At 39.6% G+C, this 19,276-nt stretch overlaps 1 protein-coding gene across 1 annotated transcript; it reads left to right on the top strand.

Moving 5' to 3' along the window:
• The first annotated feature begins 17,891 nt into the window (after positions 1 to 17,891).
• LOC138898613 (uncharacterized) lies at positions 17,892 to 18,677 on the top strand. Its single transcript, XM_070184692.1, has one exon. It carries the CDS (start codon positions 17,892 to 17,894, stop codon positions 18,675 to 18,677), a length of 786 nt encoding a protein of 261 aa, XP_070040793.1.
• Positions 18,678 to 19,276: the final 599 nt, after the last annotated feature.

Genomic DNA, 19,276 nt, shown 5'->3' on the forward strand with positions numbered 1-19,276 from the left:
TATGTATAGGTCGAAGCCAGGTCCCATACCCAGCTCTTAAGGTTAGGAACTGCACCGGGCATCCAAGCAACCGCTGCATCGCAAAAAGGATACCGGTGAGAAAGAAACGAAGGAGCAAATATTAGAATTATACTTACGCTTCGTGTTCCATTCCTCAGTAAATGGCATCTTCTCGGACGGGATTAGGTCTGAAGTCTTCACTCAAACAAACCTGCTCATCCCGCCCCGGTCCTTGTCCTCGTACATGCTCGATAACAACACTTTGGTAGCCCGGCGCTAGAGTTTTATTAACCCATCTCGATAGAGGCTGGGGCTGTACAATCTAATGAGGTGGTCGAGGGTGAAAGGCATCCCCTCGACTTTGTTCACGAAGAAGCTGATCATAATAACGATCCGCCAAAAATAAGGGTGGATTTGGCCTAGGGTTACTTAGTATTGGCGGCAAAAATCGATGACAACAGGGTCGAGGGGGCCCAACGTGAAAGGATAAGTATACACACTTAAAAACCCTTTCACGTGAGTTGTAATATCTTCTTCTGGAGCCGGGATTATCACTTCTTTATTCTCCCAGCTACAATCCTTCCTTAACCGTTCAAGGTGTCCCTTAGTTATCGAGCACATATACCTCGATAGTGGTTCACTTCGACCGGGAAAAGACGAGGCTTTATCGATCATAAAATCATAAGTAAGAACACACACCCCGGGAATGCACTCCTCCTTCTTGGCTCCACCGATGTTTTGTCGCTGGCAAGGTCGCGGAGAAGAAGCACTTTCTTTTTGGGGAACGATTTTTGACGTTTTCGCCATTTGGATTTAAAGATTGAAAATAGAAGGATATGACGAAGGTTTGTGTTTTAAAGAGAGATTTTGCAGTGAAAATCACAGATTTACAGATGAAGAACTCAGAAGACGCAAGACAGAACTTAGAAGATTTGGAAATAGAAGATGTAAAAGTAAAAACTGGTAAAAAGAAGAGCTATTTATAAGGTTGGTAATGACGGTTCAATATCAGCAATGACCGACCATCGTCTGACACGCATTTAATGCCTTGGTTACTGAACCGACGGGACATCTATCGCATACGTCATGGCTGGGCTCGATGCAAACGTCAGTGTATATCTAGTCATACCGTTGGAAAATCATGTCGTTCCTCGCCACATCCTTCCCGAGAAACAAGGGGACTATCTGTATACGGTCAAAACCGGATTTGACCTTCGTATGGTTAGTCAAGATTGGAACATCGTGGACCGAAGAGCGTCTTTGTAATATCGAGATGAGACCTGAAGCCACGTTACATAGCTCATGTTTCAAGAACAGATCAAATACCGAGCTGAAGTCATTGTCGAGTTCGAGCTAATATCGAGTTATGATGTGAAGTGGTGCTATCGAGCTTAAGAGCCATAGACTGACCAATGCCGAGCCCTAATCGATACCGAACCCCGAGTCAATATCGAGCTCTAAATCTGAAAACCAACCAATACCAAGTTCGATCAAGATCGAGCCAAGGGACAAGGGCTATTACAGCCGCACTAAGGAGAGAGAATCTCGGCGGGAATTAAGGAAAAACTATTCTATCATAGGTTCCCCACTATGTATTTTTAATTATATCCAAAGTAGGATCCCTCTACTATAAGAGGGATGGCTATTATTTCTGTAAAGGGGCAAGATCAAGACATTGATACACTCTCATATTATTGGTATTCACAGAGAAAAACATACTGATATTCACATAGAGATTATCCTTTTTGGGTTTTGCATATTGATTCGTTTTGCTTGTCACAAATCATTTTTCACTCAGTTTGGTTTGTATTTCATTCTTTATACAGTCAATACTCAATATATTTCTACTTACTTTCCGATTTGTGCCAAGTTATACTACGTATCCTTAGAACTACGTATAAATTCAACTCTATCCGTTTTCGAGTAAACACACACGTTAATGGTCGCGTTTTTGACGGTTTTTGGCCATTACCGACCTACTTTGGTCGTTTTTGTTTGGACAGTTTTTTCCGAATTTCTAGTAGTGATTATCCTTTCTAGACCCCACTTTGTGAGATTACACTGAGTTTGTTGTTATTGTTGTTGTTGATCATGTAATTGAACTCTAAATAAGAAACCAATTACAGATTTAGGCTCATGAGCATATGGGTAATCGAATTATGTAATTTGTTCCAGGGATTGAATGAATTGACGGAGGGTTAACTTTTATGGTTGACTTAGACTTTTACTTTTTCTAAAATTATTGATTGCTTGCTTTTCTAACAGCATGTATTGACCCATTTATCATTTTCAAACTATTTGGTATATTGTGGCACATAATAAGACATTTATGCTACTTAATTTGTCATGAAGTTTGTGTTACAAGTCCGTCTAGCACAGTCACACCTCCAGGGAGAGCTATATAATATAATGTTCTTGATTGTACATAGAAAAGTTCTAACCTCATATTCAGCCAAAAAGTTTGAGAAAATTAAGAAGGCAGAAATATGTAGAAAGCACAAAAGCAAAAACTAAAGAATAAATCTACTGTTATGCTGGTCAAATGTCACTTAAGCAAGCAAACATGGAGCCTCTTTTCCAGAAGAGAACAGAAATAATCTAAAAGTGTCTGAAACTCTAGACCAATATTTTTGAGGAGACTAAAATGGAAGGAGTCAGGCTTTAAGACATCCTCCTGCAAACCCTCATTGCTTTATTGAATAACTAAATACAAATAAAACCTTAAATCTTACCTTATTTATTTCATATATTAGACTGGACATAAAATAAAGAAAACTTTTGGCACAAACCAAAAATTATGCTTAGAACTTCTAGTATTAAATATGCCGTGACTATTTTTATTGCAATAAAAATACGTTATAAAGGGTAAATAAAGATTTTAAAATTAAAAATTTCTAATATAATACATTGAAAAACAATATGATGGAGGGAGTAGTTTCCAAATTAAAAACTCACATCGTGAACAGTTACTAAAGCTTTTTCTTTTCTTTCTTTCGTATCACTTATTCAACATTATAGACCACTCACAACAATCATCTCTATAGCACAAGGCAATTCAATCTTTTCTCCTGAAATCCTAATTTTGAAACAAGAAATTTATTCCCTTGGATTTTTCTCAATTTTTCCCCCTTTTGTGTGCGTATTTAGATGTGGTATAGTAAAGCAAAGATTGATCACAAGTCAATAAAGCAAAAGAAAATGGCAAGGTTAGCTATTGATCATTTTATCCATAAATTGAAAGATAACAAATATGTAAAAATTCTTTTCAATAATAGGCGTTGAGATTTGAATCCATGACCTCTATCTATTTATGACAATCTCATTTAAATATTAAAGTTATACAAGAGAGAATAATATATTTATTTATTTATTTATTCATTCATTCATTTATTTAGCATATGCAACTTTAACTTCTAGGCAAGTGTATCTATCTGCAACACACAACCACCATAGTGAGTCACAACGATCAATGTTACCACTGGATACTACCTTCACTTCTTTTTAAATATCATTTTAGTCTTTCAAATTTGGTCTAAAATAAGCATCGAATCAAGAAGGTGTTATATTTTTATAAAAATAAAATTACCCTTGCTCTACTATGTCACGGTTTATGGCACATACTGTTCAATTTGGCCCAACATACACACATATTTATTCTTTGGATTATGCATCAACGACGCAACACAGACGTATCATGTGAACTTGTGATATGCCTTATAAAATTTTTCACTTCTCTCTCTCATTCTAACATTGGATTCGCCTAAGATAATATGTACAATCCTTCTTCAAAAGCTTGTTAGAAGCATATCAGTCCTGCTTGACCCGTCCTTCATCATGAGCATTGATAATTATGGATTTTAACCCTTCTTGCTTTAGTTTTTTGTCTGAAAGTAGTAATTTATATATATTTCTGAATCTTATGAAAATGTGTGAATTGCAGGCATGCTGAAGGATGTGAGCTCAATGAAAAAATCTAACTCAAAAAGGAGATGTTACAGCTCAAATAGCCAAAGAGGAGAAGTGCAAAGAAATGTGCGGGCCGCAGAGTTCTGCGGACGCAGATGAAGATGCGACACGAAGAAATATAAGTGCGGCTTCAGATCTAACCTTAAAGCTTCAGAAGAAATTAGCAGCAGTGTGGTCCGCACACCAAATTGTGCGGCCACAGAAACTGCTCGCACTGACAAACTTGAAAGGATCAGATAGGATGCAAAATACCAAGCCTGAAGCCTCCTTAAAGCGCGGTCCGCAACCAAATTGTGCGTCCACTGAAGTTAATGCGTGGCTGTAGAATCCCTCCTGCTACAAGAGCACCAAATGCAAGTGCGGACCGCAGCCAAACTGTGCGGCCGCAGAACCTCCCAAAGGGCATTTTTGTCAGCGAATTTCAGAGCACTATAAATAGATGAGAAGCACTTTTTAGGGCAACTTTTGTACTGTAACAGCTGGTAGCGGTTAGAGTAATCTATTTTGGGAAAATAGTGAGTAAAATTAGAGAAGACCCATTACTTTTACCTTTTAATTATAGGTTTATGTCTTAAATTACTTCTTCTTTTTCATTGTCCATGCTTATGAGTATGAGTAGCTATATATTATCTAGGGTTGTGACCCAACCCTAATGTATAAAACTTATGGGTATTTAATATTAATGCTTGTTATTTAGCCTTGTTTATACTTTATTTCTAGAATTAATAGTTGCAAATATTGATTCATGCCTATTTGACCTAGTTCTTACTTGAAAAAGAAGAACCTAATCTAGGAAAACTTGGCTAGTAAGAAACTGAACTAGTTAAGATTCTGATTAGTTTGATTAAAGGATTTGAACTAGATATAGAGATAATCTCACTTGGACTCATATCAGTTATTTAGACTTCTACCCATTTGGTCTTAAGAAAGCCAATTTAGACATAACCACTCTTTGACTGAGAGGTTATTGAGTGGGTACTTGAGAGTTGAGAGTCATAACACACCCCGATCTACCAAACAAGCATAGATTTACTCTACCCATTAGGTTTACACCTAAGTGAAGGTTACATCCCTAGGCTTTTTCCTTTTTTGATATAAAAACTAAAAAGATTTCATTCACCAGTTGCTACTATTTAGTTTAATTTCTTAGAAGTCAACTTAGATAAAACTTTCTCACTGTTGGTTGAAAGATAAATCTAGTTATTTCAAGTTCTTTTCTTAAGTGTTTACCTTAGCATCGATCTAAACTTCCCGTGGATTCGACCATCACTTGCATTGGATTTTATAATTGCAACAACCATTTCATACTCGTTAATTAGGTGTGAATAGGACGTGATCAATTTTTGGCGTCGTTGCCGGGGAGTTTTAAGGTGTTATCTATATACTTGAGTTTGTTTGTAGAAATATCTACTTTGTTAGCTATATACTTGAGTTTGTTTATAGAAATATCTTCTTGTACTTTCATGATTCTAATTTGTTGAAGTGATCGTAGGTTCCAAATGGAGAACAACAAACTTGAAAACTTGCCATTGGGAGAGGTGGATGGCGAAGAGGAGCAACTTGATGAAATGCCTCAAGCTCCACAACAAAACCACTGAGGTTGTGGTCAACAAGATAATGTGCCTCCACCTCCCCCACTTCCACCACCACCACAACCACAAGTGGTGCAACATGCAAGTGCCATAGTCTCCCCCTTCCCTCCCCCCCCCCCCATTAGGGCAGAGAACTTTTAAATTATCAATGTGATGCTTACTTTGCTCGAGCAATGAGGTTATTTCACCGAGGCGCAGAGTCAAAATTCTTACAAGTATTTGAAAGGTTTTGTGGATACGTGTTGGGGAGGCAAACAAATAAGTATTTCGGAAGATACTTTGTGGCTAAGGATTTTTCCCTTCTCACTAAGGGGTAAGGCTTTGGATTGGTTGGAACGATTGCGCGATCATTCTATCCATACTTGGGATGAATTAGCGGCGGAGTTTATTTCAAATATTTTCTCCCCCGAGCACATGGCTACCATACGGGATGAAATATTGGCTTTCAAGCAAGAGCCCAATAAACCTTTGCATGAGATTTGGGAGCGATATCGGACAATGGTGAAGGAGTGACCGGATAATGATATGACCGACAACATGATTCAACAAACTTTCTACCGTGGTATTAATATTATGAACCAATGTGTGGTCAATCAATTGGCCGGAGGTAATTTTATGACAACACTTTATGGAGAGGCTTATGAGATTCTTGATGAGATGGCGGAAACTTCTTCGGCTTGGCAATCCCGAGCTAACATTCCCCAATGTGATCCCAACATAATCCATCTTCATGAGTTGCAAGACCATGGGCAAGCTATAGCCGAATTGACCACAACCATGACTCAACTTGCTAAAGCCCAACTTTATCAAACCCAAGCTCCTAAGCAAGTTCATGCTATGGAGGGAGTTAATGTCTTGGCCAATAAGATCAGGACTAAAGGTCCACAATTTCAATCCCGAGTGGATAATTATACATAAGATAATGGTAGCTTTGACCAAGATGATTCTTATCAAGAGCAAGAACAAAAGGTACAATTTGTGAACAATTACCAAGGGCAACATAACAATTTTCAAGGCTCCAATCAAAATCAATGGCGTTTTCAAAATAACCAAGGAAATTTGGGGTTCTAACAATCAAGGAAATTGGCATAACAACAACAATAACCAAGGGAATTGGGGAGGCAACAATCAAAGAAATTAGGAAAATATAACAATCATACAAATCGAGGATCGGGCTTTCAAAGGCCCCCAATGTACTAACAACCAAGCAACTCACCTCCTTATTCTTCACATGGTTCAAGTTCTTCAAATAATGAAATGGGCCGTATTGAGAACATATTCAAGTAAATGATGGAGAAGAATGTGGATTCGGATGCCCAACTTGATACGCATACCACATCAATCCATATCTTGAAGTTCAAATAGGGAAAATTTCTCAAGCTCTTAATACTCGTCCTAAGGGTGCATTACCAAGTGACACAGTAGTGAACCCAAAGGGTGGTAATAATACGGGGCATGCCATGACGGTTATCACAAGAAGTGGAAGAGGCGAGAATTCACCCACATCAAATGAAAAATAACTCGTGGATGATGACCATGTGATCCAAGAGGAGCAAATCCCACGTAATAATGTTCAAGTAAATGATGAAGTTCAGATTGATATTGTCCAAGAAGAGGTGAACCCGCTCATGTAACACATTATTGACATACCAGAACCGGTAGTGCAAAAGGTTAATGCACCCTTGTCAAAGCCTCCACCTCCTTAAACTCAAAGGGTCACTAAGAAAAATGGTGAAAATCAATTCAAGAAGTTTATTCAAATGATGAAAGGTCTCTCCATTAATGTGTCATTGGTAGAAGCTTTGGAACAAATGCCCTGTTATTCCATGTTTATGAAAGATCTTGTGACAAAGAAGATGTCGATGAATTTTAAAACTATCCAGGTCACTCATCAAGTGAGTGCTATTGTTCATTTTGTGGCTCCTAAGTTGGAGGATCACGGTGCTTTCACGATTACTTGTACTATTGGAAGTGCCGATTTTTCTAAAGCTCTTTGTGATCAATTTGATGCCCTACTCAGTGTTCAAAACTTTGGGAATTGGGAAACCAAGACCCACATCTACGAGGTTGTAAATGGCCGATCGTACCATGTAGAGGCCATTGGGAGTGATTGAGGATGTCTTGGTCTGAGTTGATAAGCTTATCCTTTCGGCAGACTTTGTGATTCTAGATTGTGAGGTTGACTATGAAGTGCTTATCATTCTTGGGAGGCCTTTCCTTAATACAGGTAAGGCTCTTTGTGATGTAGAAGCCGGAGAACTCACTTTCTGGATTGGTGATAAGCAAGTGGTATTCCATGTGTGCGAGTCTATGCGTCAACCAAATAGCTATGAAGTGTGTTCTTTTGTGGACTTGGTGACCGATGTCATCATTGATGATACAAGTGCCACAATCAATGTTGGTGATATGTTGGAAGCCGTTTTAATCAACCTTGATGATGATGAGATGGATGGTTTCATGGAATGTATGAACTCATTGCAAGGAATGGGGTCTTACTACTATGCACCCCGAAACTTATCATTGGATCTTGAGAATAGAAAGACTCTTCCTACAAAGCCTTCTATCGAAGATCCACCTACTTTGGAGTTAAAACTATTGCCACCCCACCTTCGGTATGAATTTCTTGGCCCTTGCTCTAATTTACCCGTTATTCTTTCCTCTTGTTTGACTAATGTGTAGGTTGATTTCACATTGGCGGTGTTGCAAAAGAGAAAGAAAGCTATTGGGAGGACATTCGCAGACATTCGGGGTATAAGCCCTATATTTTTCATGCATAAGATCAAGTTGGAGGATAGTGTCAAATCGTCCATTGAGCATCAAAGAAGACTCAATGAAGCTATGTAAAATGTGGTCAAAAAGGCGATTATCAAGTGGTTGGATGCCGGGGTCATCTATCCCATATCCGATAATTCATGGACTTCTTCGGTTCAATGTGTCCCAAAGAAGGGGGCATGACGGTGGTTACCAATGAGAAGAATGAGTTGATTCCTACAAGAACGTTCACTGGTTGGAGAGTTTGCATGGATAATCATAAGCTCAACAAATTCATAAGGAAAGATCACTTTCCTCTTCTTTTCATGGATCTAAGTGCTTGATAGATTGGCCGGCTGTGCCTTCTATTATTTTCTTGATGGATACTCGGGCTACAACCAAATTCTTATTGCTCTGGAAGATTAAGAGAAAACCATTTTTACATGTCCATATGGTACTTTTGCTTTCAAAAGGATACCTTTTGGTTTGTGCAATGCACCGATGACTTTTCAACGGTGTATGATACCTATTTTCACGGACATGGTAGAAGACTACCTTATGGTATTCATGGATGACTTTTTGGTGGTTGGAGATTCTTTTGATGATTGTCTTGTAAATTTGGACTAAGTGTTAGCTAGATGTGAGGAAACAACTTTGGTACTCAGTCATGATGACTTGTTGGAAGGCACTGTCCTTGGTTATAAGATTTCAAAGAATGGTATTGAAGTGGACAAGGCAAATATTGAAGTTATTTCTAAGCTTCTACCCCCCCATGGTGAAGGGTGTGCGGAGTTTTTTGGTCCATGCGGGTTTCTACTGACGATTTATCAAAGATTTCTCTAAAGTGGTGAACCCATTGTGCAAGATCCTTGAGAAGGATACCAAGTTTTATTTAAATGATGATTGTATGAGAGCTTTTGAACAATCGAAGCTCAAGTTGACTACTACTCCTATCATTACATCTCCAAATTGGAGTTTGTAGTTCGAGCTCATGTGTGATGCAAGTGATATAGCGGTTGCGTCTGTTTCGGGGCAACATATCAACAAATGTTTTCATCTGGTTTACTATGCTAGTAAGACCATGAATAGTGCCCAAGCCAATTATAGTGTTACAGAGAAAGAGCTCATTGCTCTTGTGTTTGCCATTGAGAAGTTTCGCCCGTACTTGATGGGTGCCAAAGTTATTATTCACATGGATCCTGCAACACTTCTCTATCTTATGAGCCAAAAGGAATATAAATCTCGGTTGATGAGAAGGGTGCTTTTGTTGCAAGAGTTTGATATTGACATCCAAGACAAGAATGGAAGTGAAAATCAAGTGGCGGACCACTTGTCTCATTTGGAGGAGGAGGGGAGGCCACATGATGGCCTTTAAATCAATGAGTCTATTCATGGATTTAGCAAATTTTCTTGTGAGTGGTATCATTCCAGATGAGTTCTCTTCAAACCAAAGAAAGAAGCTCAGGAGGTATTGCCAAGACTACTATTGGGATGAACCATACCTTTTTCAGATTTGCACGGATGGCATGATTTGGAGGTGTGGACCGAAGGAAGAGCATGGTGATATTCTTAGGGCTTGTCATTCTTTGCCATATGGTGATCATCATGGTGGGGCGAGAATGGAGGCTAAAGTCCTAAGTTGTAGTTTCTATTGGCATACACTTTACAAATATGCAAATGAGTTGGTGAAAAGGTATGATGAATGTCAATGGGTCAGTGGAATTTCAAAGAAACATGAAGATTGATATTTTTTATGTTTGGGGTATTGACTTTATGGGCCTTTTTTGTGAGTTCTTGTGGAAACACCTACATTTTGATCGCGGTGGATTATGTGTCTAAGTGAGTGGAGGTCGTTGCCTTACCCAATAATGAAGATAGAAGTGTAGTGGCGTTCTTGAAGAGAAATATTTTTACAAGATTTGGTACTCCGCGAGCAATCATAAGTGATGGGAGGTCACATTTTTGCAACTAGGCTTTCGATACTTTACTTAGAAAGTATGGTGTTACTCACAAAGTGACAACTCCCTATCACCCACAAGCTAATGGTCAAGTGAAAGTCTCCAATCGAGAGATAAAAAGTATTTTTTTCAACGAAAGTGAATGCAAATCAGACGGATTGGTCTAAGAAGCTTGATGATGCTCTATGGGAATATATATGATGACTTACAAAACACCTATCGAATATTGATTGGGATGTAGCTGCGAACTTGTGGGTTGCACACTTGAATGAATTGGATGAGTTCTGGTACCACGAATATCAAACTTCGTCCTTGTGCAAAGAAAAGGAGTTCAAGGCCAGTGATCTAGTGCTATTGTTCAACTCAAGGTTGAGAATGTTTCCCCGGAAGCTCAGGACAAAGTGTAACGGCCCTTTTGAAATTGCTGGTGTGACACATTTTGGCGCCTTAGACTTGAAGAACAAGAACAATGATATATTTGGAGCCAATGGTCACTGGGTAAAGCACTATTTGAGAAATGTTGGAGAGAGACTCGTGGTGGAGGTTATTTACTTCTCTTGAGAATGCTATGACATTGCGTCGTGCCACGACGTTAAATAAGGCGCTTCTTGGGAGGCAACCCGAGTTCTTTTCCTTTTTCTCTTTTAGTTAGATGTTATTTGTTATTTTTAACTTGATTTGAAGTGTGCTACAGGGATTAGTGTTAGATGTGAAATGGTAGATGAGGTTGTATCATCTAGGCCAGATATGCGGATTGCGCTTTTTTTTATGCGGCTGCAGAAAAGAAATGCTAGCTGCAGAAACGCTTGTGCGGCCGCAGATTTCCTCTATGGACCACACTTGCAAGATTCAATCTTAAGTGCTAAATGGAAGGTCTTCTGAACTTTTTTTCCCAACAGTGCAAAGTAAGTTTGTGGACCATCACAAATTATGTGGTTGTAAAAGCACACTATGAGAGAGGTGGTTGTACTACATTGTCAGGAGTGCGGACGCACTTCAAAAAGTGGTGGACCACACAACTAAGCTCTCTATTGTTGGCCAGGTTATAGAGTGCGGACCGCACTTGGAATTGTGTGTCCGCACTCGCCTCTCTAACCTTCAATTTTCTCTGAGTATAAATAAAACAGTAGCCTCTACCTTTTACACTTTTCACTCTCTTCACTCTCATACTGTTACTCTAAGAAGTTTCATATTTACTTGCAATCTGGATCACAAACAACCCTTCACTCGCTTGAATCTTCGTATACAAGCACTATCTGGTATGCATCACTTCAATCTTTGTTATTGCATTCCTTCAATATGTCCATGTAGGGTAGTTTAATACTGGGTAATTGTCAAAGCACGCTTAGATTGGGTTTGGTTGATTGATTATCATGTCTATACCATGTCACCCAGTAGGATTGAACTCAATATTTGCATAATCTAGGTTAAGATATCTATAATCGTACTGTTCTTGATTGTGTGCGCACCGCACTTGAAATTGTGTGATCTAGAATTTAGATTTAGATATTTGTTATAAATTATTATTTATTGGACCCATCATATCAGTTAACTAAAAAACGGATCATTCCTTTGCTTTTGAAAGACCCAATCACATAATTTTATCATCTCCCTTCTAAGCCTTCTATTTCATCTGCTATTTTTTAGGAATAAAAAATGATACACAGATAGAGTATAAAATAGACTTTGTTTATTATATTAAATTAAACAAAATTTCTATTATTAAAACTAATAAAATAAACCCTCGATTCACTAAATATATATAGTGGGGATGTCTCTTAGTAATGTTTAATGGCTACTCCCATGATTTAGAATAGAGTAACTAAAATCTTCTAGGTAAAAAATTAAAGAGCTCCATCTAATAACTTCTATGAATATACACTAGGTTGCACAAAAAAGTCATTTTTGGATCAATCCAAAGCCAAAAAAGGTTACTGTTGTTTTGTGTAACTTTGTTGGTTTGCTATTTGTGCGGCCGTACTTTAATTGTGCCCACCGCGGATTTTGTTATACGGTCGCAGAATAGGTCTGCACTGATAATCAGAGACATACTGTCTGAGCATATCAAGTGCGGACTGTTATACCCCATGTTTTCATACGTGAAAGTACGCTACATGTAAATTGATGTGAGCTCGGAAATGAGATGTTACATCCGGGTATGTTAAGGCTATCCCTTATTTTCTTTTGGCATGAATATGATACAAAAAACTAGCAAATGTACAACTTTCATAAATGACTCTATTCTTAGAAGTACTAGGGGTGTTTATGTTCTTGAATTCCCATGTGTCTTATTATTATTATATCTTCTGTTCATGGGTCTTAGAAAAAAGTACGTAGTTGATAAAGTTTATCCGAAGGCATATTGATCTTATGACATTCCGGAAAATCTTATAAACTTACCTCTTATGCATTTCATTCATTTACACATGTACATTGACCCATGACCAGATGGCGTTATATACGCGTATATTATATGTATATGGGCTATGGGAAAAGGTTACGGCGTTATATACGCAGCACCACCTGATCAGCTGGTATACACTGATGATTCTGCCCACAGTGGCCGAGATGATATGATGGGATGCCCTCAAAGGATTTATGATGTTATGTACGCATATACCTATGCATGGTATGGCATTTATATACATATGCAGTACATTATAAATGTTTCATGATTCACAGAGCTATTTAGACTTACAGGTTGAGTCCTTCACTCCATGTTTCTTTCATGTCTATTGTATACGGCTTTTTCTACCTTACATACTCGGTACTTTATTTATACTGACATCCCTTTTACCTGGAGATGCTGCGTTTCATGCCCGCAGGTCCCGATAGACAGATTAAGTGTCCTCCAAGTAGGCTATCAGCTCAACGGAAGGTGTTGGTGCGCTCCATTTGCTACGGAGTTGCTTATTTGATCAGTTTGATTTGGACATATATTGATTGGTATGGTGGGGCCCTGTCCCGACCTTTATGGTATTTATCTACTCTTAGAGGCTTGTAGATAGATATCATGTATATGGATACTTGTATGGCCTTGTCGGCTTATGCTTTGAGTATATAAAGGATCATGCCGGCCTTATAGGCCCGTATGTCATATGTATAAGTCGGTATATCATGTTGGGTCATCTCATATCTAGTATTCCCTCATGCTTTACTCTAGTTATGTCATGACACCCTTTCTAGTTCACTTACCTATGATAATATGATACGAAATATATGTTACGTTGGTGCTCGGTTGAGTAAGGCACCGGATGCCCATCGCGGCCCATTGGTTTAGGTCGTGACACGGTCCGCAAATATTTTTGTGCGGACCTCGGATGATTTTTGCATTCGCATTGTCTATGAGAGAGATGAACTTGAGAACTACGCACAACTGTGCTGATGCGCGGCCCACATGTGGAATTGTGCGGTTCCGCACTTCCACTTTGCGAACCATACTCCAAAATGTGCGGACCACACTTAAGTCGTTTTCTACTGCATGCTGTAAACCTGATACCTCACTACTTCTATGATGTCCTCACATGTTTATATTACTCTTAATTGTTTACAACATGAATATTAACTGATAAATCTGTTTGTGCATATACATACAATGGTGCAATCAAGAGGTCAATGTGAATCTTCAAAGGGAAAGGGAGAATCTTCAAGGGGCAGGGCAGAGGTTCCATGCACCCGAGTGTTCAAAAAGCAATTACAAAGAAGGTAGTTGCAGGCCGGGGGAGAGGTAAAAGCCTCTCAGAGTCCATTTCTTATACCCTATCTAGGGAGGCCTCGGAGGGCAATTCTGTATCTTTACCTGAGGAGCACAACGAAGAGAAATCTAGGCCATAGGTGCAATCTAAGCCTCTAGATGTGCCTTTGATAAGTAGGGATTTTGACCGCTTATTTGCTCTCTTTTACTTGCGTTTTAGCTCAAAAATGCTTAAAGGTATTCTCGGGAACTAATAAAATGTACTTTTGTGCAGGAATATTGGGAGACGAGCCAAAGAAGTCCAAATCAACTCATAAAGGAGTAAAAAATAGACAATGCCCAAAAAAAGGCAAAAGGGCCCACAGTGCAGACTGCACAATACTGTGTGCGGCCGCGAACAATGAAAAAGCCCTGTCAGATTAGCTTCAGAGTATACAGACTGCATAATTTTAGTGCGGCTGCATAAGAGAGATTCAGAGAGTTGGAATTTTGGGCAAGCTGAAGAAATGCGGACTGCACCATTATTATGCGGCCGCAAGATGCCAAGTGCGGTTGCACTCACTATTATGCGGCCCGCAAACGACCAGAATTAGAGAGACTTGATTGAAGCTATGTGGATCGCACTATTATTGTGCGGCCACGAGATTCAAAGGTGTGGCCGCATTCATAATTATGCGGTCCGCAGAAGAAGGTCCAAGTCCCAGCCCAAGTCAAGTGTACGGCCGTACTTAAAAATGTGCGGTCCGCACAATTAGATGAAATACGGCAGCATCCCACTTTTATGTGACTGCAGAAGGCCCAGTTGACCAGTAAAGCTCAGAGTGCAGAGCGCACTCAGAATTATGCGGCTGCACAACCTCCGCTGGGGCATTTTTGTCAGATATTTTCAGCTTAGTATAAATAAAACTTTTTGATATGTTTAGGGTTAGTTGTGTTTTGGGAGAGCACCTGAGCCATTGTTCTTTACTGTTTTGAGTAATATTGTACTAGATTAGCTTCTAAACATTATAATTTCTTTTCCTAATCAATTATTATGCATTCTATCTTAATTTTTTCTTGTATTTCTTCATTTTTCATGAGTAGCTAAATTTCTAGCTAGGGTTGTGGCCCAACCTTAGTGTGGGTACTTAATGGGTGTATGATTTAGGACTTGTTTGTGACTGGGTTAGTGATATTTAGCCTAGTTATTGCTTGAATTCAAGAATTAATGGTTGCAAACATTGATTCATGCCTAATTGACTTAGTCTCTACTTGAGAAAGAGAGATTAAGTCTAGGAAAACTTGGCTAACAAGAAATTGGGGTGAACTCAAGAAATTGATAGTCCAAATTAAAGGTTGAATCTAGAGATAGTAAGACCCGACTTGAGCATTTATCACTTATTTTGTATATTACCCATTTGAACTTGAGAAAGCCAAATTGGGCAAAATTAGTCAAACTACCGAGAGGTATAGAGTGGGTAATTGCATGTGATTGCTATATTACAATCCTGACCAATCAAACTTTCCCTAGAGTTTACAACCCATTAGGTAACCACCTAGGTGGAAGTCACGACCCTAGATATTTTATCATTTGGAAAAAAACTAAAACCAAAAATATTGTCTTCTAGTTTTTTAATTACAATCAATAGTTTAAAGTAGAAGTAGAAACAACAAACAAGAATGTGGAAGTGTAATCTAAGGCATATCATACAATTATACTAAATATATACCTAATCCCAATTCTAACTCCCTGAAGATTCGACCACGACTTGCGTTGGGTTTTATTATTGCTTTGACCGCCTCACTACCTATATTTGTGGTGTGAGTTTGGGCGACATTAATTTTTGGCACCGTTGCCGGGGAGTTAAACGGATTTAGCTATATATCTAGATTTTTGTTTGATTTGTCTTCTTTTCCTTCCGAGTCACTAATTTTGTTTTTGAATTGCTTATAGGTACGAGAATGGCTCTCAACAACGAGACCATTGTTAATTTGCCATTGGGGGAGGTAGTGGACGATGATCAAGGAGATGAGGTTCTTCCCGAGCCTCAAGAAAATAGGAGAGGCCGACCGCCTCTTGATAATGTTCCCGTCCCTCCCCCACCTCTACCAAGAGTGGCAGCGCACCGGATGTTGCCTAACAAGGGTTATGCAAGTGCTATAATCCTGCCCCGCATTAGGGCGGACAACTTTTAAATCACCAACGTGATGCTTATACTACTTGATCAACGGGGATTCTTCACCGGAGCTCCAAATCAAAATGCTTACAAGCATCTCAAGGGGTTCGTCGATAATTGTTGGGGGAGCAAGCAAACTAATGTTTTTGAGGATGCGCTGAGGTTGAGGCTATTTCCCTTTTCTTTACGGGGAAAAGGATTGGACTGGCTAGTGAGATTGCCCAATCATTCTATCCATACATGGGATGAATTGGAGGAAAAATTCATTGCCAAGTACTTTTCTCCCGGGCATTTGGCTACCCTTAGAGACTAGATTCTAGCATTCAAACAAGAATCCAATGAGCCGTTGCACGAGATATGGAAGAGGTACCGCACTATGGTGAAAAAGTGCCCGAATAATGACATGACTAAGACCATGATTCAACAAACCTTCTATAGGGGGATCAATACTACCAATCAATGCGTGGTCAACCAACTTGTCGGTGGAAATTTCATGAACACACCTTATGCTGAGGCTTGTGAATTTTGGATAAGATGGCGGATACCTCATTAGCATGGCAAAGTAGGGCCAATGTTCCGCAAGGTGACCCCAATATCATTCACCTACAAAAGGAACTACATGATCATGGGCAAGCTATCGTAGAGTTAACAACCACAATGAACCAATTGGCCAAAGCTCAGCTGCAACAAGTTCAAGGACCGAAACAAGTGAATGCGATGTAAGGTGTAAATATGATGATGAACAAGAGACGACAAAAAGGTCAATAAGGGCAAAGTCATCCAGAACAATTCATGCAAGATAATAGTGGGTATGACCAAGGTGATTCGTATAATGAGCAAGAAGAACAAGTGCAATACATCAACAATTATCAAGGTCAAAGAAACAATGCTCAAAATCAACAACAATGGAGATCACAGGGAAATCAAGGAAATTGGAACAACCAAGGCACCAAGGCAATTGGAGTGGTGGCAACAAAAATCAAGGTAATTGGGGAAAGAACAATAATCAAGGCAATTGGAATAATCAAGGAAACCAAGGCAATTTGGGTGGCAACAATCAAAGTAATTGGGGAGGTAATCAAGGAGGGTGGAACAACAACAACAACCGGGGGTCGGGTTTTCAAAGGCCCCCGATGTTACAACAACCGAGCAATCCACCTCCATATCCTGTTCAGGGCCCAAGCTCTTCTAACAATGAGATGGGAAGGATTAAAAATATGTTCAAACAAATGCTGGAGAAAAATACCGACTCCGATGCTCAATTAGCCTCCCACAATACTTCAATCCGCAATTTGGAGGTTCAACTTGGCCAATTCTCACAAGCATTGAACACTCGTCCTAAGGGGACACTATCAAGTAATACGGTGGTGAACCCAAAGGGTGAGAATAATACGGTACATGCTATGTTCGTGACTACGAGAAGTGGAAAACGTGGAGATGCAACCACCTTAAATCAAAGAAGAATTGTGGATGATGATATTGTGATTCAAGAAGATGAAATTCCAAGCAATGTGACTCAAGATAATGACGAAGTGAGAATTAATATTGATGAAAATGTGGAGGAGACCCACATCTATGAGCTTGCAAATGGAAGATCAGAGCACGTGAAAATCTCGAAGTCGGCATTTTTCTCCGATGCTCGGCTAATTGAGGTTGCAAATGCTCGGCTAAACAAATAATGGACCCACATCCGATGCTCAATGTGGAGGTGAACCCGTCTAGGGAGCACGTGATTGACATACCGAAACCAGTATAGCCAAAGGCTAAGGTACCAATGCCAAGGCCTCATCCTTCATACCCTCAAAGGCTTGCAGAGCAAAATAGTAAGAACCAATTCAAAACGTTTATTGGCACGATGAAGAGTTTGTTTATCAATGTACCATTGGTTGAGGCATTGGAACAAATGCCGGGTTATGCAAAATTCATGAAGGACTTGGTCATCAAGAAGAGGTCGATGAATTGTGAAACTATCAAGATGACACATCAAGTGAGTGCTATTGTGCACTCAATGGCTCCGAAATTGGAAGATCCGTGTGCTTTCACAATCCCTTGCACTATTGGGAGCGCCGATTTTTCCAAAGTTTTATGTGATTTGGGGGCAAGTATCAACTTGATGCCCTACTCTGTGTTCAAAACTTTGGGAATTAGGAAACCAATACCCACATCTATGAGGTTGCAAATGGCGGATCGGACTATGAAGAGGCCATTGGGAATTATTGATGATGTGTTAGTCTGTGTTGATAAGTTTATCCTTCCAGCGGACTTTGTGATCCTTGATTGTGAGGTTGACTACGAGGTGCCTATTATCTTGGGTAGACCTTTCCTTGCTACGGGCAAGGCTCTTGTTGATATGGAAGCCGATGAGCTCACTTTCTGGGTGGGAGACAAAAAGGTGGTTTTCCATGTGTGCAAATCGATAAGGCAACCAAATAGCAATGAAGTTTGTTCATTCGTGGAATTAGTGACCGAAGTAATTATTGATGATGCTAGTGTCACAATGAATGTTAATGATAATTTAGAAGTCGTATTGCTCAACCTTGATGATGAGGAGGAGAAATAAGGCTATTTGGAGTGTGTTAATGCATTGCAAGGGATGGGGTAGTGAACTTATGAGCCCCACAAGCTATCTTTGGATCTTGAAAACCGAAAGACTCCTCCAACAAAGCCCTCAATCGAGGAGCCTCCCACTTTGGAGTTAAATCCATTGCCTCCGCATCTCAGATATGAATTCCTTGGCCCTTCTTCTACTTTACCGGTTATCCTTTCTTCTTGTTTGACTAACATACAGGTAGAGTCCACATTAGAGGTGCTACAAAGGAGGTAAAGAGCAATCGGATGGACCTTGGCAGATATCCGGGGCATAAGCCCCGCCTTTTGCATGCACAAGATTATATTGGAGGAGGGTGCCAAACCCTCCATTGAACATCAAAGGAGGCTAAATGAAGTAATGCAAGAGGTGGTCAAGAAGGAGATCATAAAGTGGTTGGATGCCGGGGTTTTTTACCCCATTTCCGATAGCTCATGGACTTCTCCGGTGCAATGTGTCCCAAAGAAAGAGGGTATAACTGTGATAACTAATGACAAGAATGAATCGATCCCCCACAAGAACTGTCACCGGATGAAGAGTGTGCATGGACTATAGGAAGCTCAACAAAGTCA

Source organism: Nicotiana tomentosiformis, chromosome 9 (assembly GCF_000390325.3).
Source record: "Nicotiana tomentosiformis chromosome 9, ASM39032v3, whole genome shotgun sequence".
Taxonomy (NCBI): domain Eukaryota; kingdom Viridiplantae; phylum Streptophyta; class Magnoliopsida; order Solanales; family Solanaceae; genus Nicotiana; species Nicotiana tomentosiformis.